This window comes from Wasmannia auropunctata, unplaced genomic scaffold (genome assembly GCF_000956235.1).
Source record: "Wasmannia auropunctata unplaced genomic scaffold, wasmannia.A_1.0 LD335634.1, whole genome shotgun sequence".
Lineage (NCBI taxonomy): Eukaryota > Metazoa > Arthropoda > Insecta > Hymenoptera > Formicidae > Wasmannia > Wasmannia auropunctata.
In genome coordinates, this window is record NW_012027256.1 from 1,278,601 (window position 1) to 1,295,843 (window position 17,243).

General features: G+C 39.5%; 6 protein-coding genes across 9 annotated transcripts in view; 1 reads left to right on the forward strand and 5 right to left on the reverse strand.

Moving 5' to 3' along the window:
• LOC105456563 (protocadherin-15) overlaps positions 1–4,503 on the reverse strand; it is a 111,169-nt gene extending 106,666 nt beyond the window's left edge. Inside the window, exon 1 of the mRNA XM_011700704.1 lies at positions 3,890–4,503. Within this exon, the coding sequence (XP_011699006.1) occupies positions 3,890–3,892 (3 nt within the window). The 5' untranslated portion in view covers positions 3,893–4,503. The remainder of the gene's footprint in view (positions 1–3,889) is intronic.
• A 1,340-nt stretch (positions 4,504–5,843) lies between these two features.
• LOC105456565 (39S ribosomal protein L1, mitochondrial) lies at positions 5,844–9,138 on the reverse strand. Of its 2 annotated transcripts, none has more exons than XM_011700707.1 (8): positions 8,759–9,138; positions 7,625–7,817; positions 7,325–7,538; positions 7,063–7,242; positions 6,820–6,934; positions 6,337–6,455; positions 6,109–6,206; positions 5,844–6,028 (listed from the first exon to the last, which is right to left on the reverse strand). In XM_011700707.1, exons 1-8 carry the CDS (start codon positions 8,931–8,933, stop codon positions 5,893–5,895), a joined length of 1,230 nt encoding a protein of 409 aa, XP_011699009.1. In that variant the 5' UTR covers positions 8,934–9,138; the 3' UTR covers positions 5,844–5,892. The 2 variants fall into 2 exon arrangements, with proteins under 2 accessions (XP_011699009.1, XP_011699010.1); XM_011700708.1 differs by lacking the exon at positions 8,759–9,138 and adding an exon at positions 8,051–8,109.
• A 104-nt stretch (positions 9,139–9,242) lies between these two features.
• LOC105456564 (ATPase inhibitor mai-2, mitochondrial-like) lies at positions 9,243–10,467 on the reverse strand. Its single transcript, XM_011700706.1, has 3 exons — positions 10,311–10,467; positions 9,785–9,917; positions 9,243–9,708 (listed from the first exon to the last, which is right to left on the reverse strand). Exons 1-3 carry the CDS (start codon positions 10,352–10,354, stop codon positions 9,574–9,576), a joined length of 312 nt encoding a protein of 103 aa, XP_011699008.1. The 5' UTR covers positions 10,355–10,467; the 3' UTR covers positions 9,243–9,573.
• A 285-nt stretch (positions 10,468–10,752) lies between these two features.
• LOC105456602 lies at positions 10,753–12,786 on the reverse strand. Its single transcript, XM_011700780.1, has 3 exons — positions 11,798–12,786; positions 11,445–11,661; positions 10,753–11,345 (listed from the first exon to the last, which is right to left on the reverse strand). The coding sequence occupies exons 1-3, from the start codon at positions 12,089–12,091 to the stop codon at positions 10,753–10,755; spliced, it is 1,104 nt and encodes a 367-aa protein (XP_011699082.1). The 5' UTR covers positions 12,092–12,786.
• The window catches only part of LOC105456571, a 64,319-nt gene continuing 58,246 nt past the window's right edge, over positions 11,171–17,243 (forward strand). The window contains exon 1 of the mRNA XM_011700715.1: positions 11,171–11,237. The gene's annotated coding sequence lies outside the window, so the exon portion shown is untranslated. The remainder of the gene's footprint in view (positions 11,238–17,243) is intronic.
• Positions 13,465–17,184, reverse strand: LOC105456575 (protein brown). Of its 3 annotated transcripts, none has more exons than XM_011700727.1 (11): positions 16,803–17,184; positions 16,579–16,627; positions 16,324–16,504; positions 16,018–16,216; positions 15,582–15,774; positions 15,340–15,447; positions 15,161–15,263; positions 14,624–14,845; positions 14,305–14,546; positions 14,126–14,226; positions 13,465–14,058 (listed from the first exon to the last, which is right to left on the reverse strand). In XM_011700727.1, exons 1-11 carry the CDS (start codon positions 16,960–16,962, stop codon positions 13,868–13,870), a joined length of 1,749 nt encoding a protein of 582 aa, XP_011699029.1. In that variant the 5' UTR covers positions 16,963–17,184; the 3' UTR covers positions 13,465–13,867. The 3 variants fall into 3 exon arrangements, with proteins under 3 accessions (XP_011699029.1, XP_011699030.1, XP_011699028.1); XM_011700728.1 differs by having other exon boundaries at positions 14,744–14,845; positions 15,340–15,516; XM_011700726.1 differs by having other exon boundaries at positions 15,340–15,516.

Consider the following 17,243-nt stretch of genomic DNA (forward strand, 5'->3'; position numbering starts at 1 on the left):
TAAAAATATATATATTTTTTAAGTAGTAGCAATTGTTTATTATACTGGATATTCCATTTTAATGAAAACAGTGAAACTATATTTCATTTTAATGGAAACAGTGAAATATCTCGAAAAATATACAAGATATGGAAAAATGTTTTAAACAGATAAAAATTGTCTGAACTGAAGAGGAACAAATAAAAAGTATTAAATTACAGTTGTTAAAAAATGACTAGTTAATTACGAGACATTTTATATTTTAATTCAAAATATGCTAGAATAAAATAAAATATCTCATATATGTAAAATATTGATTTTTCGATCATTTTACTTTAACACTTTTACATGTAGAATAATTAACTAAAGAAATTCTATCATATTATAAAAAAATACATATGATTCCGTTAAAAAAAACAGTGATGCCGTTTAAATTATATAACGTTAAAAAATTGATCTTTTTTCAAAAATTAACTTTACCATTATTTATTCGCTTTTCAGACAACAACAGAATATAACTTTTATTCGAAACGCTTTTCAAACGATATTTCACTGTTTCTGTTAAAATTAGAATTATACACCTTGTATAATATTGCAATAACAAAAATGGAATTTAGAAGAAAATGTGAAAGAAGCTGTTTCATTTCCTTCTAAATTCCATTCTTCGAATACGTTTTAACGCATTGCGTCAGAGCGCGCACACATTTTTTGAAGCTCTGAAAAAACTTCGCCGAGGCACTTCTTCTATTCGCATTCTATTCACAGTTCGAGAATTCTTTCGCACAGATTGCCGTAAGGTATTTCTTACAACATAACAACGTATACTGCAGGTACGATTATTTTATTACTTTAAATTCACCGAGGCATATGGGATTATAACGAAATATGCAAATACGCGAGGAAATCTCGCGAAATCTGGTCTCATCGTTCGGTTCGGTAAACACGAGTTATCTCGTGAGCCGTGCGCAATGAGTTAATATTTCATAAATGAAGCTCCTAATTATCAAAATTGCGTTTCCAACGGGCATGCTTCTACCGTTCGAGTTACCTTTCACTGTCAGCGAATATTATCCGATTTTTTTCGACCTCGGGCTTACCTCGCGAGAGGACATCGTATCGTGACATAGTTAAGAAATTATTGATACTTTAGACCTTGCAATGTTACAGCGATCTCTTGCCTCGCGTGACTCCACGATGTGCCGCTTCGTGGGACGGTGTGGAGTGTCAAAAATTTTAGCGAGTGACAGTCAAGGCTTCGACAGCTTTATAATTCGATCGGTATTACCAAGAAGAGCCATCGAAAAGAGTAAAAGATTATTCTGTTCTAAATATTGTGTTCGATATCGCAAACGAAGATATCCACGAGTGATAAATTTTTGAAGATTTGCAATACAGGATGTTTCCTACTTTCGTAAGTATAAAAAAAATGTAAGGGACATTCCCTGGTTTTTTTTATGAAGAAAAGATCCTATGATCTTATGTCCTAAAAAAGCTTTGTTTTTCAAACAGAGATTGTCAAAGTTGCAAAAGAAATATAAAAATCTCGAAAATCTAGAAAACGTTTAGAAATATTTTATTCAAGTTTAGTGTGCGCACGGGTGGTATTAGGAAATTATTAAAGTATTAAATATATAAATTAATACATTACATCCGTAAAGTCAAATAAGAATGCAAATTATTTTCAAAATTTTCATATTTTGTTTTCAACTTTGACACTCTGTATTTTGAAAACAAAGCACTTTAGAACACGATATGTTTATAGGACTTTTTTTCTTCATAAAATAATCCAAGAAGATATGTCCTTAAATTTTTTTTATATTTATTATATTTATAATATTTTATATATATTTATAAATATTTTATATTTATTTATAAAACATCCTATATTAATAGCAATATTAATACACTTAAAAAATTCGTGTCAGACGATCGCGTCTTTCGGAGCGGTCTCCCGGAAATAAAAACAATTTATTTGAGTAGAGCGAGTAGACTAGAGAAGACTCAAACGCGTTCGTTGCAAATTGAATCTTCATACATGTAAATTAACAAGCCCCAGATATCATCGAGGTGGAAAGGTGGATCCGCGATAAAGTATACTTATTGAGAATAAATTACAGACGACTGCTTATGAATTTGGATCGGGTCTCGGGCGATAAGCAACACGCAACGGATCCGCAGTGGATCGTTGGTTAATATAAATCGCGACACGCAACTCACGCGCGCGGCGTTTGCATAATGTGGACGCGTTAGTATCCGCGATCTATCCGCGCGCGCGAGAGAGCAGAATTAATCTTTCGCGGCACAGAAACACTTTTTGCACGGAGAAACGAGATGTAGAACGAGCCTACATCCCAGCCGTATATAAAAGGATGCAAGAAACACCGGCGCGCGGCGCGGTCGCGCAACTGTCGCTAACTGTATCGGTTTCTATGTTAACGCGCGCTGCGAACGATTCGAAGAGAGATCTCTCGCATAAAACAGCGGCTATAAAGCGGCGAATCGTTTCCGAAATGCTTGCTAACGCGAAGCCACAACATGCCTGAATCCGCGGCATGCGGCATCTCTCAATTTGTACACGGTCGTATTTGCCGGTCACGATTAGCAACCACGTTGTGGCGAAGACAGATGTTTTTTCTGGATGACTTGTCAACACTTATACAAATGCTCTCTCGTCGTCGAGGCCGCGCATGCCACGAGCAGTCGTTTTACCTATACCACATATTACACGCGGGTAAAAGTAGTCCGGCGATTATATTGTGCGAAATTTCGGCAGAAAATTCGACGAGGGAGCCTCTTCGAGAATTCGCCGAAGGTGCGAAACGCGCGTTCGCGTGCATGCCATAATAACGACACTCTTGCGGCCGCAAATTACGGGCACCGCGGCGCATACCAATCCGACGTTCGTATTCACCTTGCGAGCTTCCTCTCTTGCAGCTACGCGTATATGTATATATATGTATATATACGCGAAATGAAGATATCAGAGCCCGCTTGGGCCCGTTGCGCGTTACCTCCTCACACGCGTCGACCTTTATTATAAGGTGCCCTTTAAACTCCGTGCTGCACGTGAGAGCAACCGCGCGCATAATTTTAATGCGTAAGGGTTCATTTCCCCGCACGTCGTACTCTCCTTCGCTGCTCGAGAGATGTACGTATAAAATAAAAACGTAATAATGTACGATAAAAGCCGTAGGAAACGCGGCGCGTATTACCCGTTTCGCCGGAAAGTATCGCGACGTCGTAATTCTTACCTCGTTGCGTCAATTATTCCGATTAAATTTAACGAAAGGATAAATGAGAAGTTGGATGCAATAACAGCGTGAATCGAGAGAAGGATGATCTGTCTCTTGGAATAAAATTCAAAATTTCCAAAGTAATTGTAATAAAGATGTAAGCCAAGAGTACAGTTCCGGTCTACACAGTTGAATGTGACAAGTAATTTAAATTGATGTTAACAAAAATCGGAGTAGCAGCAGCGATGTATGGTACATCGCCGTGTTATTACACGGAAAAAACAATTTTCATTTTGGATCCAGATCTGAAAATAATTTTTGTTCAATAATCAAAATAATTTTGTTGGAAATAATTGCTATCAAAATAATTACTAGAGCATCAAAACGTTTTATATCAATGCTTATCATTTATACATTCCAACAAAATTTTTTGATGGTTCAACAAGAATTAATTTTTAGATTTGTATTTAGCAAAATTTGTAAACCTATCAACAAAATCGTTCTTTTCGTGTATATAAATATTATAATAGACGTTGAAGCGCGCTCGACTTTAGACTGCTGTTGCATCCACTCTCTGCGATTCTTCGGGGAAACGGGCTTTTCTCGGAGAGAGTCGTCGGATTCGATTTTGTTGAATCGCGTGCTCCGAACTGTAGGAGGTCTGTGCACAAACTTACCATGACCGGTGCACGTGTGCGCCTATATGTCACCTAATGTCGCGGTTGTTGGCCGTTCAGCAGGGGCATGTCTGACGAAGGAGGCAATCGGAGCGGCTGGCGTCGAGAGCGAAACTTGAAATCGTTGTCTTTCTCTTTTTTTCCTCTCTCTCTCTCTCTCTCTATCTCTTTCTCTCGTCGTGTCGTTGCACCCTACACAGTCAACACGAATCACACCATACATAAACACATACACACAGAGAGATACGCGCGTGCATACGCCTCCACTTTTCCACACACAAGACACACGGACCTTCTCTTGCGGTTCGCGCGCAAAATTTTCTGCCCTTTTTTTTCGAATCTCCGATACAATCCGGCGGAAGACTATCCGTAGGACTCCCGCGCGATCGTCAGCATCGGTGGGATTCGAGAGGGATTTATCAGTAGGTCAATATAGGCAAAGGGCAACGCCACCCTCTTTTGGCAGAAATCACGTTTTCGCGGCGATGGGTTCGTTCTTTTTTTTTAAGAAAGAACGGCACGAGAACGCGTGGCCGGCTCTGACGCGTACTACGATCGCCAGCCAGTTAAGAGGAAGGCCAAGAGAAGCGACGGATTTTCAACCTGGCGGACACCAGACTGAGCCCGCGACCGGCAGGTAGGTGAGCTGTTGCCCCTCCACCGATCGCCCGGTGCCGCACCACCACCGGTCGCCGCTCACCGTGTTCTCCATTCTCATTTCCTTCGCTTCACTTGCCTTCGCCGCTCCTTCTACTTCTCTCATTCGTCCTCCTTCTCCTCTAGCCGCACGTACGCGCGTTTCCCGCAGAGACGGCCGTGCCGTCGGGCGAACTGGGTGACCGCGCGCTGTGTGAAAGTGCATCATCGCGTTCGACTCCTATAACGATCGCACTCGTGTGCATCTTCGTAAACGCTCTCGTCGAGATCCTTGGGCTGCTAAGACCTCCCACGCAAACGCTACAAAACGCAACAAAAGCGAACAGAGAATTGCATAAATAAATCATTTCCTTGAATCGTCGGAGGCATCACTCCCGTAAAAATCTTGCTCAATTATTTCCGCCAGATCGCGATAGATACTTCTCGCATCAGTAAAACCTCTGTACCTGCGAATCTCATTCTTAAATTGCAGAAAAAATTCGAGCACAAAAATTTAATTAAAATATCGTTAAAAATGCATGTGCAAAAATGCGTCTTGCGCTAAAGAGAACTAGAGTTTCATTAAAAAAATATTTTTCTGATACAAGAACTCTTCTGCTGAGGAAACGCATCGCGGCTTCTACGTTGAACTGCAATTAACAATTTACAAAGGCCTCGTGTTTGTGAGAGACTTTTACACGCGCAAAGGCTTCGTATTAGATTATAAGAAAGCTATAAGATTTCATGAGATCTCGTATATAGAAGTTAAATATCTATAAGCGCTTTATCACCGAAGCCCTTGTGTGTACAATGGCTCGCTCAATGAAGTAGAACCCCGTAGTATTCATTAGTAGCAAGCAGATACGTTGCCTAGGGAACTGTTAGCTCTAAAGCCGCCTCTGTCTCCCTCCGTATGCTCATACCGCGGCTTATTAACGCACAAGCGGTAGACCATAGCCATCATGTTCTATCTGCGTTAACGAGATTACGTCCCGCATAATTATATGCCTTTCGGTGAAGGATTATTACGGTCAAATTGTATGCGGCTACGAACAATTCCAATCTATGCATAAAACCGTAAAACAGTTATAAATATTAAGATGCAAAATGCAATCGCTCATTATTTCACTGTTACGTTCATATATATTCAGTGATGTTTAATCATTAGTTTAATGTTGCTTTTTTTCAATTAATTTAACTTTGAAAGAAAATTTACAAATCTACAAAATCAATTTGGCTTTTCACATATGTGAAACGTTAGACCTCGTTAACTGCAATGAGGAAAACACAGGTTTTTGCTGTCGCAATAGGCAATGTATACATTTATAACTGTAGATATGATTTTATTGATGACCCTATGGACAAAATTAATGAGACGCAATAACAGCGTCCGGCTTTTCATCATCATCTTCTTCTTCTGGTTCTAGCGCACTATCTTCAGCCAGATACTGTTCAAAGTCAACTTTAAACAGTTCTGGCGATGGCGAACATGTAATACGAGTTCTGTTACAGCATAATAATCGTAATTATTTACTTGTGTATACAAACGTGATTTTAATTTAAATGATTTTGAATAATGTTACCTTGTGATAAAAGGTCCCGGTCGACGTGGCTTCGCGTTATTGACGTCCTTAATAATGGCAGCAAAATTCTCTTCCAACTGTCTCATCTCCATATCAAGCTATAATAAAATTAATCGATTAGTGACTTTTTGCAAGCCATCTCTGATAAATCGTATAATGGGTACCAATATCCATTTGTAATAAAATGCTCTTGTATAAATATAAGAATAAATAACATGAAGAATTTACCGTTCCAAATGCAATATTGATGGTTCCATAAGACTTTACAACGTCATGCGGCATTCCTGTATATTTTATGCCCATTAGAAATTTCGTTACGAGCATTTTTATATCAGTACTCAGAGTACCTAATAGAACAAAAATCATATAATAAGGAAATCATATAATAAAGAATATAAAACGTTTATTTTAAAACTGTAGTAAGTTTAATATCATTTTTTAAAAATCTTTCACAAAATTTATATTTTAAAACCGGATTAATAACACCTTTAGTTCGTACGTTGTTTATAACACATGTTACTAGCAAAGCATCATTTATATAAACGCTTGAATTTCAAATATTGCTAAATTATATACTTTTTGTATTACTAATGCGCTACTACATGCATACTACTTTCTACACTAACAATGCATTTATGCAGTACGAATGAAATGCACTCAAAATATCATAAAGATGAAAATTTCAAAGTATAATCACATATTTCCACTAACCTGATTGAACGCCGGGAAATTTTTTCCTCATAAGCCCCCTAATTAGCAGCAAATCAGGCAAAATACTTGGTTCTGATACAATAATGTCGTATTCTTTCAATGAAAATTCTCCTTTCTGAAATAATAAAAATTTTACCATTTTTAAAAGACACAACATTTGCAAACTTGTTATATGATGTTACGATACGTACAGCATGCGACAAACGCGATCGTAAATGTGTTACAAGGAACAAGTAACCTCACCTGAATCTGTTTTATCAATTGTTTACCACCGGCGAAATGAGCTCCAGCGTTTCTCGCAATATCCTCCATTTCGGAACTCTTACAGAATGCCAGTATCTTTCTGTTTTGACCATGATCGAATGCATGCGGTAGGCATGCAATTCGTGTGAAAGCGTCGACAAATTTTGTCTTTTTTACACCCTGATAACACATGATTACATGATTTAGCACCATCTTCTGTATGCACACATCATACATCTCGTATAAACTCGTTTCTTTTCACCTGCATATCCAATTCTATAAATGCGTTTATAGATGCATTTGGTAAATTATATATAGTGGGATGATGCGTCTCGCGATGGCCCTGCACTGCTTCCTCAAACGAATTAATTTTCCATTTGTGAAATTTTGAAATCCATACATTATCTATTGGTTCGGGCTTCTTACTATCGTCTTGTATAACATCTTTCAACTCCAATTTCTTGTTTTTGGTCTCACTGGTATATCACAAGAGAATAAAATTGACATTAATATATTAATATTGACATATATTCTCATATATACGTTTAAGAGACATGCTTACATTCTTTTCGCCCCTCTCTGATCGTGTGGAATGAAGCCTACTTTTTCGATGACCACCTTGACTTTCTTCTTTCTCGCTTTTTCTCTCGTACCTTTCCTAGCAGCATAGTTTCGCGATTGTAGAAAACTGACAGGATAAAAATTAAGACACGCCGTGTGCCTATACGTCGCAGAAAGATTTTTCAACAGCCAACCTGCAAAATAGAACTGCTTGTAAAAGGTCTAACATCGTCTTAATTTTGATACTGAGACCGAGTAAAAAATATAAATAAAGGTTATATACAATGATCAAGCTTATGAAGAAAAGTACCCGTTACGAGAGATCTTATTCGTTAAACAAACAAAAAAACATTAATCATATCTGATTATTATTTTTCATGTACTGTCAACGGAATATTAAAAAGAATAAGTCAAAGTTTGTAAGTACCATTAGTCGCAGCCGCCATATTTTATTAAGCAGACGGAGGAAACGAAAGTGACGAAACGGAACACGAACAAATTGTTTCATAGATGGCGGCTGAACTCTGAATTAGGGACATTAGGGTGCGTTCCCACTGAGCGCGCTACCGGTCACACGTCCGCATTATCCGAATTGACCAATCAAAACATTTCATTTTATAACCTAAACGCGATGCGTCGCGCGGCAAATGATGCAAAAGATATTTTGTTTTATTAATTCGTGACGCGCTCATCATATTGAATTTATAATATACATGCATTAATTGTATAAAAATAGAAAACAAGGAAATGATACAAAACTGAAAATTACACTTAACATTATATATGTATAAATTTTTATGTAAATTTTATTATCACACATATCTACTATTTATTTTAAAATTATATATATACTAGGCAAGGTGTATTTTTATATTTTACAAAAGAAGTATATCTAAATGTTCGCTCAAGATCTCTAGCACGATCGAGTTAATTGCAATCCAAAAACAGATTGCAATACTCAATGCAGAATATAACAGCTTAATGTCACGAATGTTTAATACCAGTACCTATTGCCAACATTTATCACTTCCAAAATACGTATGTACATATTAAGTACATTTCAAAAAGGAGTATAAAACCTCGCTTAACTAAGCTTATTCCCTTTCAATTGTTTGTTATAATACACTATACATACCACGCTCTATCAACAATGTGCTCTCACTTCCTGGATTCGCATCCGTTGAGTTTTGGCTACTTTTACTGGAATTCTTTCTCGCGTCGTCTTTCGAGTTGTTACCGCTGTTATCTGCTGACTGCGCAACTGGCTCGGGTAACGTGCTTTGTGTGCCTCGCCAAGGGCCAAGGAGCATAACCTAACCTAAGACATAACCTTAAAACATGGAAAGCACGGTGAAAAAATATTATCAACAATATATTTTGAATTAAATACCTATAAACGTTGTATATAAGTATTATATATCCGCGCATTTTTCCGACAACACGTCGGAGCATTTCGATAGCGAGATAAAAAAATTTTAATGTAGAATGGATGTTTCGTATACGCGAATTAACTATTTCTTTGCCTAATGGAAAATAACTCTTGACGAGATTATACGAAATGACAAATCGCATCAGAATTATGCGCGCCTCGAAACAATAGCTCAATGTCCAAGACAAGGTTAAGCAACAATGAAAAAACACGTTTTATTTCCATGTATAGTTGTCTTGCAGACACTTTTAAGTACAAAGATATCGTACGACAGTCTCGTCAAAAGCAATTCATACAATATATGCAAGGAAATATCATTCAATGCTTAAGTAACATATATACGTATATATATATATTAAGAGCATTGTATTTAATATCTATGTAATGTAACAGTTTTATACATAAGAAGACTTGTGATACTCTATTAGTTCCACTATTTTCGATCTATTATCTGTTATCTTTACATCAAAACCAATAGTAAAGCCGCCGAAATGAGTATCACGCTAATGTAACTTCTTCATTCACTCTTTCTCGTCCATATCCGTGATCCGTTTTTTGTGGCGATTAATAGCCTCCTGATGACGCTTGATTTGTTCCTCGTGGAATGAGATCTCGTCGTGTAGGCTCTCTCGCATCTTTTGTAACTGCTCCTTTTGCTGAAATAAAATTTCAGACGTGAAAATAAACAAAATCATTGATATGAAATGGTCAACCAGAGAAATATACACTGACCAGGTTATAGAAGTATTGGTCTTCGTGGGCAGCTTCCATTTTTCCAAAAGAACCGCCAGCATCACGAATAGTACCACCGCCACCTCCTCCCTTGCCAGCACCCGAACCACGTTCTCCAGCCATTCTCACCTGACTGTAACAAAGAACGTCATTTCAAATATATAACGAGGCATTGATACAACTGCGAGAAGCTCTGCTATTTATTATCAAGAATAAAATTTTATTCAGAGGTTATGTCAGACACTACACTCTCCGCCTACCATTACATAATTTCGATATGACATCTACACAGGTCATGTCACATATCTGTAACGCACTGAAAAGATATACGGCTTGATTATTTGTACTAGTGAGAAGATACGATACATTTTTAAGTTCGAAAAGGAGACGATCGCGGTATATTACTACGAATAAAGGCAATCTATGTTTGGGACGGAAAAACGCCGGATATGAAGCATGAATTAAAAACACGATCAACAAATCGTTCGAAACAATTCATTCTGAAGCTACGAAGCTTTTCAGATACCTCAACGCAGAGATGTTCCGCGAAAACGTAATTGCTCGTTGCATTTTTCCAATCACGAAATATTCGGTATCAGAAGACTAGCGAGGACCTGGCAAGTCGTCAGCTGGTAAATGATATCCGAGTCATGAACGAAACACTGTTCTTAGAACGAAACTCAGCCGTAAGTGCATGGCATCGTGGCGCTTACGTCGGAAATATTGCAGACTTTCGTCAGATTTAAACACAATTACCTTCTCTGTGTGTGTGTGAGCGATTTTGGCCAAATTTTACTTAATTTATTTAAGTAATACCTTGTTAATGTGGATAAAGATTAATTTTACTTGTCGGACAAATGAAAAAAGAATTAAAGATTAACAAATGACACAGCTAAAAGAATGTTGCTACAAGCAATTGTGCCGGTTGAATCTATTGTCGATTAATAAATTTAATTGGTTAATCAAAATTAATCCAGACCCCACCTATAGTATTCATTGGCTCGATCCTGCATCAGCTGTTTCTTCAGCTCGGACGTTTTCAGTTCATTGACGGCGGTCTGCTTCTGTAGTTCCGCGCGCTCCAGCTCGATATGCAGCATTCGCAGTTTGATCTCGTGCTCGCGTTGAGTGGACTTGAAGATCCACATTGCCCTCTGCATCGATTTATCCTTGTCGCAGGCTACCGAGTCGTCGTTCCAGTCGATGGGTAACTCGTTCCTCGTCGCGCCGTCATTGTGCTCCGCCGCGGCTTGAAAGCAAAAGTGACAAAACGTTTCGCCATTGTAAGACCTCGTCGCACGTGTACGTCGCACGCGTTGGATATGAAAACAAACAAACGTGGCTCGAGTACCATCGTCAACGCGGGACGTCGACACGCTGTCCGGGCAGGTGATTTTATGCTCGACAAGATCCACAGGCTCGTCGTTAGTCGTGATCCTGGGACGCTTTTGCGGTAAGAAATTACTCTCCGATACTTGTATCGACAATTCGCCGTGACTTATACTCTCATCGTCCTCGCTGTCGCTGTTAACCTCGATCTTAATCTCCTGTGCCGGATGCCCTGAATAATCATTTCTATAATTTTGCGCGATTCTTCGACAACGCGGGGGGAGGGAGAAGGAAAAAAAGAAACCGCGCGATAGTCGCAGTGTATTCCAACCTGGCGTTTCCGTGGGTAACGTCAGCTTGTCCAAGATCGCATGTATCGAGATCCGATTAACCCGACTTGAATTCTCGTTATCTTGACTACTGTCGTCGGAACGATCGACGGTATTCTCGCAATCGTTCTTACGCACGCTCTCCATCAACCGCCACACTTCGATCGACAGATTCGACGGGCGGGATTTGGCGGCCGATTCCGGTCCCAGGGTGCGCATCTGCGCGCGCGAACAACGGCGCGGGGGGAAAAGAGAAAAAGAGTTTAGAGTTTAGAAGGAAGGAAGCGCGCGTTAGTCTCACGACTAACGCATAATTATTTCGTAACGATCTAAAAAAACGCGCGCGCGGCCGCACCTTTTCGGCGTACGTGTACATCTCCATCCTCGCCTGCGCCTTCATCCTCCGCCACTGTTCTCTGATCCTGGTGATGTCCCGATCCGCGGAGAACCGGCCGCGGAACGCGCAGTAGATCTGCTGCCAGGCGAGGGACTTGGTCGCGGACGCGGCCGCGTCGATCTTCTTGTTCTCGATCGCGTTCACGTGGTGCTTGATCAGGGCGAACAGCGCGCTCTTCTCCTCGGGGATCCAGTTCTGCGTTCTCTCCCTTTTTTTCAGCAGCACCGTGGTCGTTTCGCCCGTCGCGGACATTCTCGTCGTTGCCTTTTTCGCGATCGCGCGTTTGTCTCACTCAGCTTCGCGGGCGCGGAGCGAGCGCGCCGACTTTTGTCTGCAAGCTAATCCACAGAGCTAGTCCGATCCGCGTGTATACAAAATGTTTCTCGTACCGTTGCGCATTGATTCGCCGCTGTTTCGCGGCCCCCTGTTTGCTTGTTTAAGCGCGGTTTTAGAGCTGTCAGCTGTTTAGTTGCTACCGGCGCGCGGCGCGTCCTCGATGGTACGAGTGCCTACCGAGTGCCTCGAAAGTCGCCGCGATTATATGTTTCCTCGCTTATTCGGAGTAATCGGAGTTACGTGTGTGTTTGTAAATATATCCCTTCGTTCGCGCGCCGAGTGTGTGTCCCTTGTTGTTTTGGTTTTTTTCGTGCGAGAAGCGCAGTGAGTCGAGCGTTTTTTTACGTTGTCCGTAATTGTCTTAACGATAACAATTTCGTTTTAATCGGAATAAATTTATGAAACGTTTTCGCATCGCTTTACACGCGATATTTCGGTATATCGGATTAATTTCGTCGGACGAGGCGTGTGAAACACGAGTGACATTGGATTAACTTGGCGGAACGAACGCTCGAGAGAGAGAGAGAGGTGAACCAAGGCGACTTAAACCCGAACTAAGGGACGACTAAACGTCGGCCATTTTGGCACGGTACTAGCTAGAACGCGCTCGATACTAACAAATCCTCGGTTGATAGGGTGGGGACGAGAGAGGAAGCCCTCCGACGAGATGAGGAGGACGGGAAGGGAGAGAGAGCGAGAGAAAGAGAGAGAAGGAGGGAGAAAGAGATATCCGCGACGTTCCGCGCAACGCAAACATTGTTTCGTTTCGTTTCGCGATCTGTCGTCGAGTCATATTGCGCCGATTCCAATATTTCCATCGTTTTGCTGCGGACGCGACGCGACGCTACGGTTCCCCACTCTCCGCCGAGTGTGCCACCACGTGCTGCCTCTTTTCCCTCCGATTTTCGACTCCTATGCTCCGGTAATCGTCCGTAAAGAAAGATTATCTCATTGTCAAACTCTCGAACTGCAATTTTGTAAATCAAATTCAACTAGATGATGTTTACAGACGAGAACAACGTCTACGTAAATATATAAAATTTTAATAAATCAAAATAATAATGTAGATAGATGAATATAAAAATAAATAAGATTTTTCCAATTTGTGTATAATTAACTCTCACTGCTTGCTCGCTCTCCTTCTGTTATCAATGATGGGATTTGTCTCCTCACGTTTTAGCAGCACGACTCATATGATCGAAGAACGTAATAGCGTCGTTTATTATTCGTCGTTTCTGCCTTCTCATAAATCTATCAAAAAAAACTAACAGAGAAACGCGCGACCGTAATCACTATTTGCAATTTTCTTTATTCTTGTTCTTTGTATTTCAGTTTTATGACGTCGGTTTGCGTAACGCAAGATTAAATTAGTCTCGTGTGTGGAGATTAACTTGACTTAACGTTCGCGCGAGAAGGACAAGTTTTAGTTTCATAAGAAAGATACGGTTGATGTGAGTTTACAAATTTATGATGCAGCATACTTGTTGCATAATTATATATTAAATAATAATAAAATTCGTTAATTTTAATTTTTGAAGCTTTTATTGACGTATTGGAAAAGCGTTAGCGTTGTGTTAGGTTTATCTTCGTGTTATCAATTCATTTAATCCGAAGAAATCAACGCGCTCTTATACGTAATTAATATTATAATAATAGGAAGATACGCGCCGCGATTGCGTCTCGCTCGATTAATTAATAAGCCGCCGCGATCGGTCTTGATGCTCCTCTTCTCCTTGTGCCGAGATATGCGGCGATATTCATCAGAATCGTCAGGAGCAACAATCCGGTAATATCCCACCAGAAATTCCCTTCGTTATATCCGTACTCCGATAAAACTTCCGTTCCGTTCGACAGACAAGGCAGGCCACGACTGACTGGACAATCTGCAGAAAAGAGAGAAAAATTAGTGTTAGTAAAACTCAATAGCCTGGAGATTTTATTTTATCTCACCAATATCTTCTATCTCCGACCAGTGTACTATCGATATAGCTTCGGTGGCGTAGTAAAACATAGAGGAATATTTGAGATATACTAGGTAATTCGGAAGAGTCCTGCGGGAGTCAATTTTTAATGGATGTGCGCGATGGAATTCTTATTCGTCGTAATGTCGACAGCGATTTTGTACTTACCGCAAATTGTAAAATGTACCCGCTGTCAAGAGAAACAACAAGTCGAGCGGTAGCATTACCGTGGTCACGATATCGATGTCGGCGATCCAGCTGGAGATTGCCATGCCGTACGCGATACCGCAGATCGCCGCCGTCGTCGTGCAGAGACAGTAGGAGCAGAAGCCGAGCAGCGAAAATTCGGAATGTAGCACCAAGTACAGAGCAGTCGTGAATAAAAGCGTTTTAAATGTCGCCTGGGGTATCTGAGGAATTCCCATCGAAACATCGTAATAATGTCGCGAACGTGCCCGCTTTTACGTAGCGTACGCCAAGTAATTACCAAGGCGAGAACGGTGGCGAGGTAATACGGTCCCGGCGCGTACACGGTACTTTCGCGCACGTAGAGAACAAGCTCACCGGGTAGCTCGTAAACGACGGAGTAGGCGATCGTAAAAATTACCTCGGAGATCGTCAAGTACAATACGCCCCGAGCACTTTGTATCCCCTCCTGTGTCGACGAATTAGTACCAGCGTAAAAAATATTTACGAAGACGATGGATAGCTACAAAATCACAGTTCTCTTTTACATTACAATTTTTTTTACCTTATATTTCTAAAATTATCTCGTTTCAATTATTCTAACCGACCCCGACTGATTTGTCAAGTAATATCTATATAATATTATATTATTAATACAGATATTATAATTATTAATCTTTTATTGTTGAGCATGTAGGAAAAAGTTAGATTAGAAACAACGAATTATATAGTTAAAAATTTTGCCACAAGCAATTCTACCGAGTTGATTAAATCGCCGATTATAAATTAATCGGAAATTTAATCAAAGTCACGCCAAGTTTTCTTTCTATCTTGTTACCGCGCAAGAGAACCACGCGATCCAGTTGTCGAAGGCTGTTCTCCTATCCCGCAGGAATGTTCTCCAGAGCAACCAGTAAAACTGCATGAACCATCCTGCTTTTCTACAATAAAGATTATCTGTGAAAAAAATTATTAGGAAAAAATTTGAGAAATTATGTTGTCATTTTATTTCAATACTTTTGAGGACTGGCGTGAAAAACCGAGACATTCTCGACTACGGGAATTTTTGAAAACGGCGATCGTAAGAATGCCTGATACAGCTCAATATTGCAATCTGCTTGATTCCTGCAGCGTGACAGAATGTTTACGTAATACTCAGACTCGTCGTAGTTCGTGGGGCATTGATAATCCTGGCTATGCATATAAATTATATCAATGCTGTACCATTATCAAGTCTAATTGCGGACGTTGGAATTTACCTCTCAAAAAAATCCGTGGCATTCCTCAGAGTTCCAAAGTATACAGATTTACCATCAGCCATTAATATTACATGACTGAATATATTGTATATTGTCATACCTGGTTGATGAATTGTGCAGAAAACCATGGTACCTTTCGAAGCAATTAATTTCAATGACTGCACGACGCGCGTTGCGGCGAAAGTGTCCAAACCTATACCCGAATATTTATTTACAATACGGGTAATATTACATTGATTATCAATGTAATATTAGTATAGTAATGATCGCGTGGTTTATGAAGGCGTAATAATATAAAATTAATAATATAAAAGAATAGTATAAAATTCATAGAAATTATTATTTTAAATAGATTTACATTCGGCATCACGACAATTAATGATCGACATGCGACAATCAAGATTTTCTATCGCGTATCATTTCGACCAATACTCACCCGTGGTTGGTTCGTCTAAAAAAAATATCTTCGGTCTCGTTAACATTTCCGTGGCTAGCGACAAGCGTTTCCTTTCGCCGCCAGATAGCTTAAATATAAAAGTATCGATGCACTCGTACAATCCGAGATCCCGCAGAAATTCTTCCCCCAAGGATTTTCTTTGTAGCACGCTACAACTATTTCCTATTTTCAAAGCGCCCTAAAAGGAGCAGCTTAAGACATTAGAAACAATTCATCGCGTATGAAAATTACAATAATTATAAGCACTATTTCATAGATTCTTATACGTATATATCTTTTCAATACCATGAATGACATGTGTTCTCTGGGTGTGAGTGCAGAAGGTAGAGCATCAAATTGCGATATGTAGCTCGATATTGTTGCCATCGTTTCTCGAGAAACATTATGCCCGTTGATCTTTACTGCGCCCGAAGTTAATTCGACCCTTCTCGCTAAAGCAGCAAGAAACGTAGTTTTACCGGCACCACTATAGAGAAACAAGTTTATGCATTCATAAATTTAGCGTGAAATAATCACAAAGACGCATATATTCTGCCATACCTCGGTCCCAGTATAGCGAACATATTACCAGTCTCTGCATATCCGGACACTTTACACAAAAGAAATGTCATTACTAATAATTAAATGCTATACATCTACTTATTCTATAGATAAGAAATCACAAATTTTAGTAAATTACATGAGCAATCGACATCTGACTATAACTTTAAATATATCAAATTTATTTTTTATTGTGCTTCAATATTAACAAAGAGAATTTTTACCTCCTTTTAGTATATTCAGTTTTACAGATTTTCTACGCGAAAATTTGCACCACAGTTCTTTCGAGCACTCTTCATCTGTGGCAGGCACAGTAACGATTAAGTTTTCCCAAAAAAGCTGAGAAAATTGAGAAGTCATCTCAATCGAATCTATTAGCTTCATCACTATAACTCACGTTATTCATCTTGCATCTTTAGAAACTCGAGTTACTATCGCGGGAATCTCTTAAATTTCAGTGACAAATGTGTCACTATCTCCGTTCTCTATTCCTTAATATTTCTTATCGTTGTTATCTAAAGTCGTATATTTATGAGATAGGTTAATTAGTAATTAGGCTCTGCGAATTTTGAATTACGTTCCTATTTGCGATTCCAAGTGAATATCACGGAAGAGAAGGATATGTCGATAATAGTAATGTGGGTATGAAGAAAAAAGTTTTGATA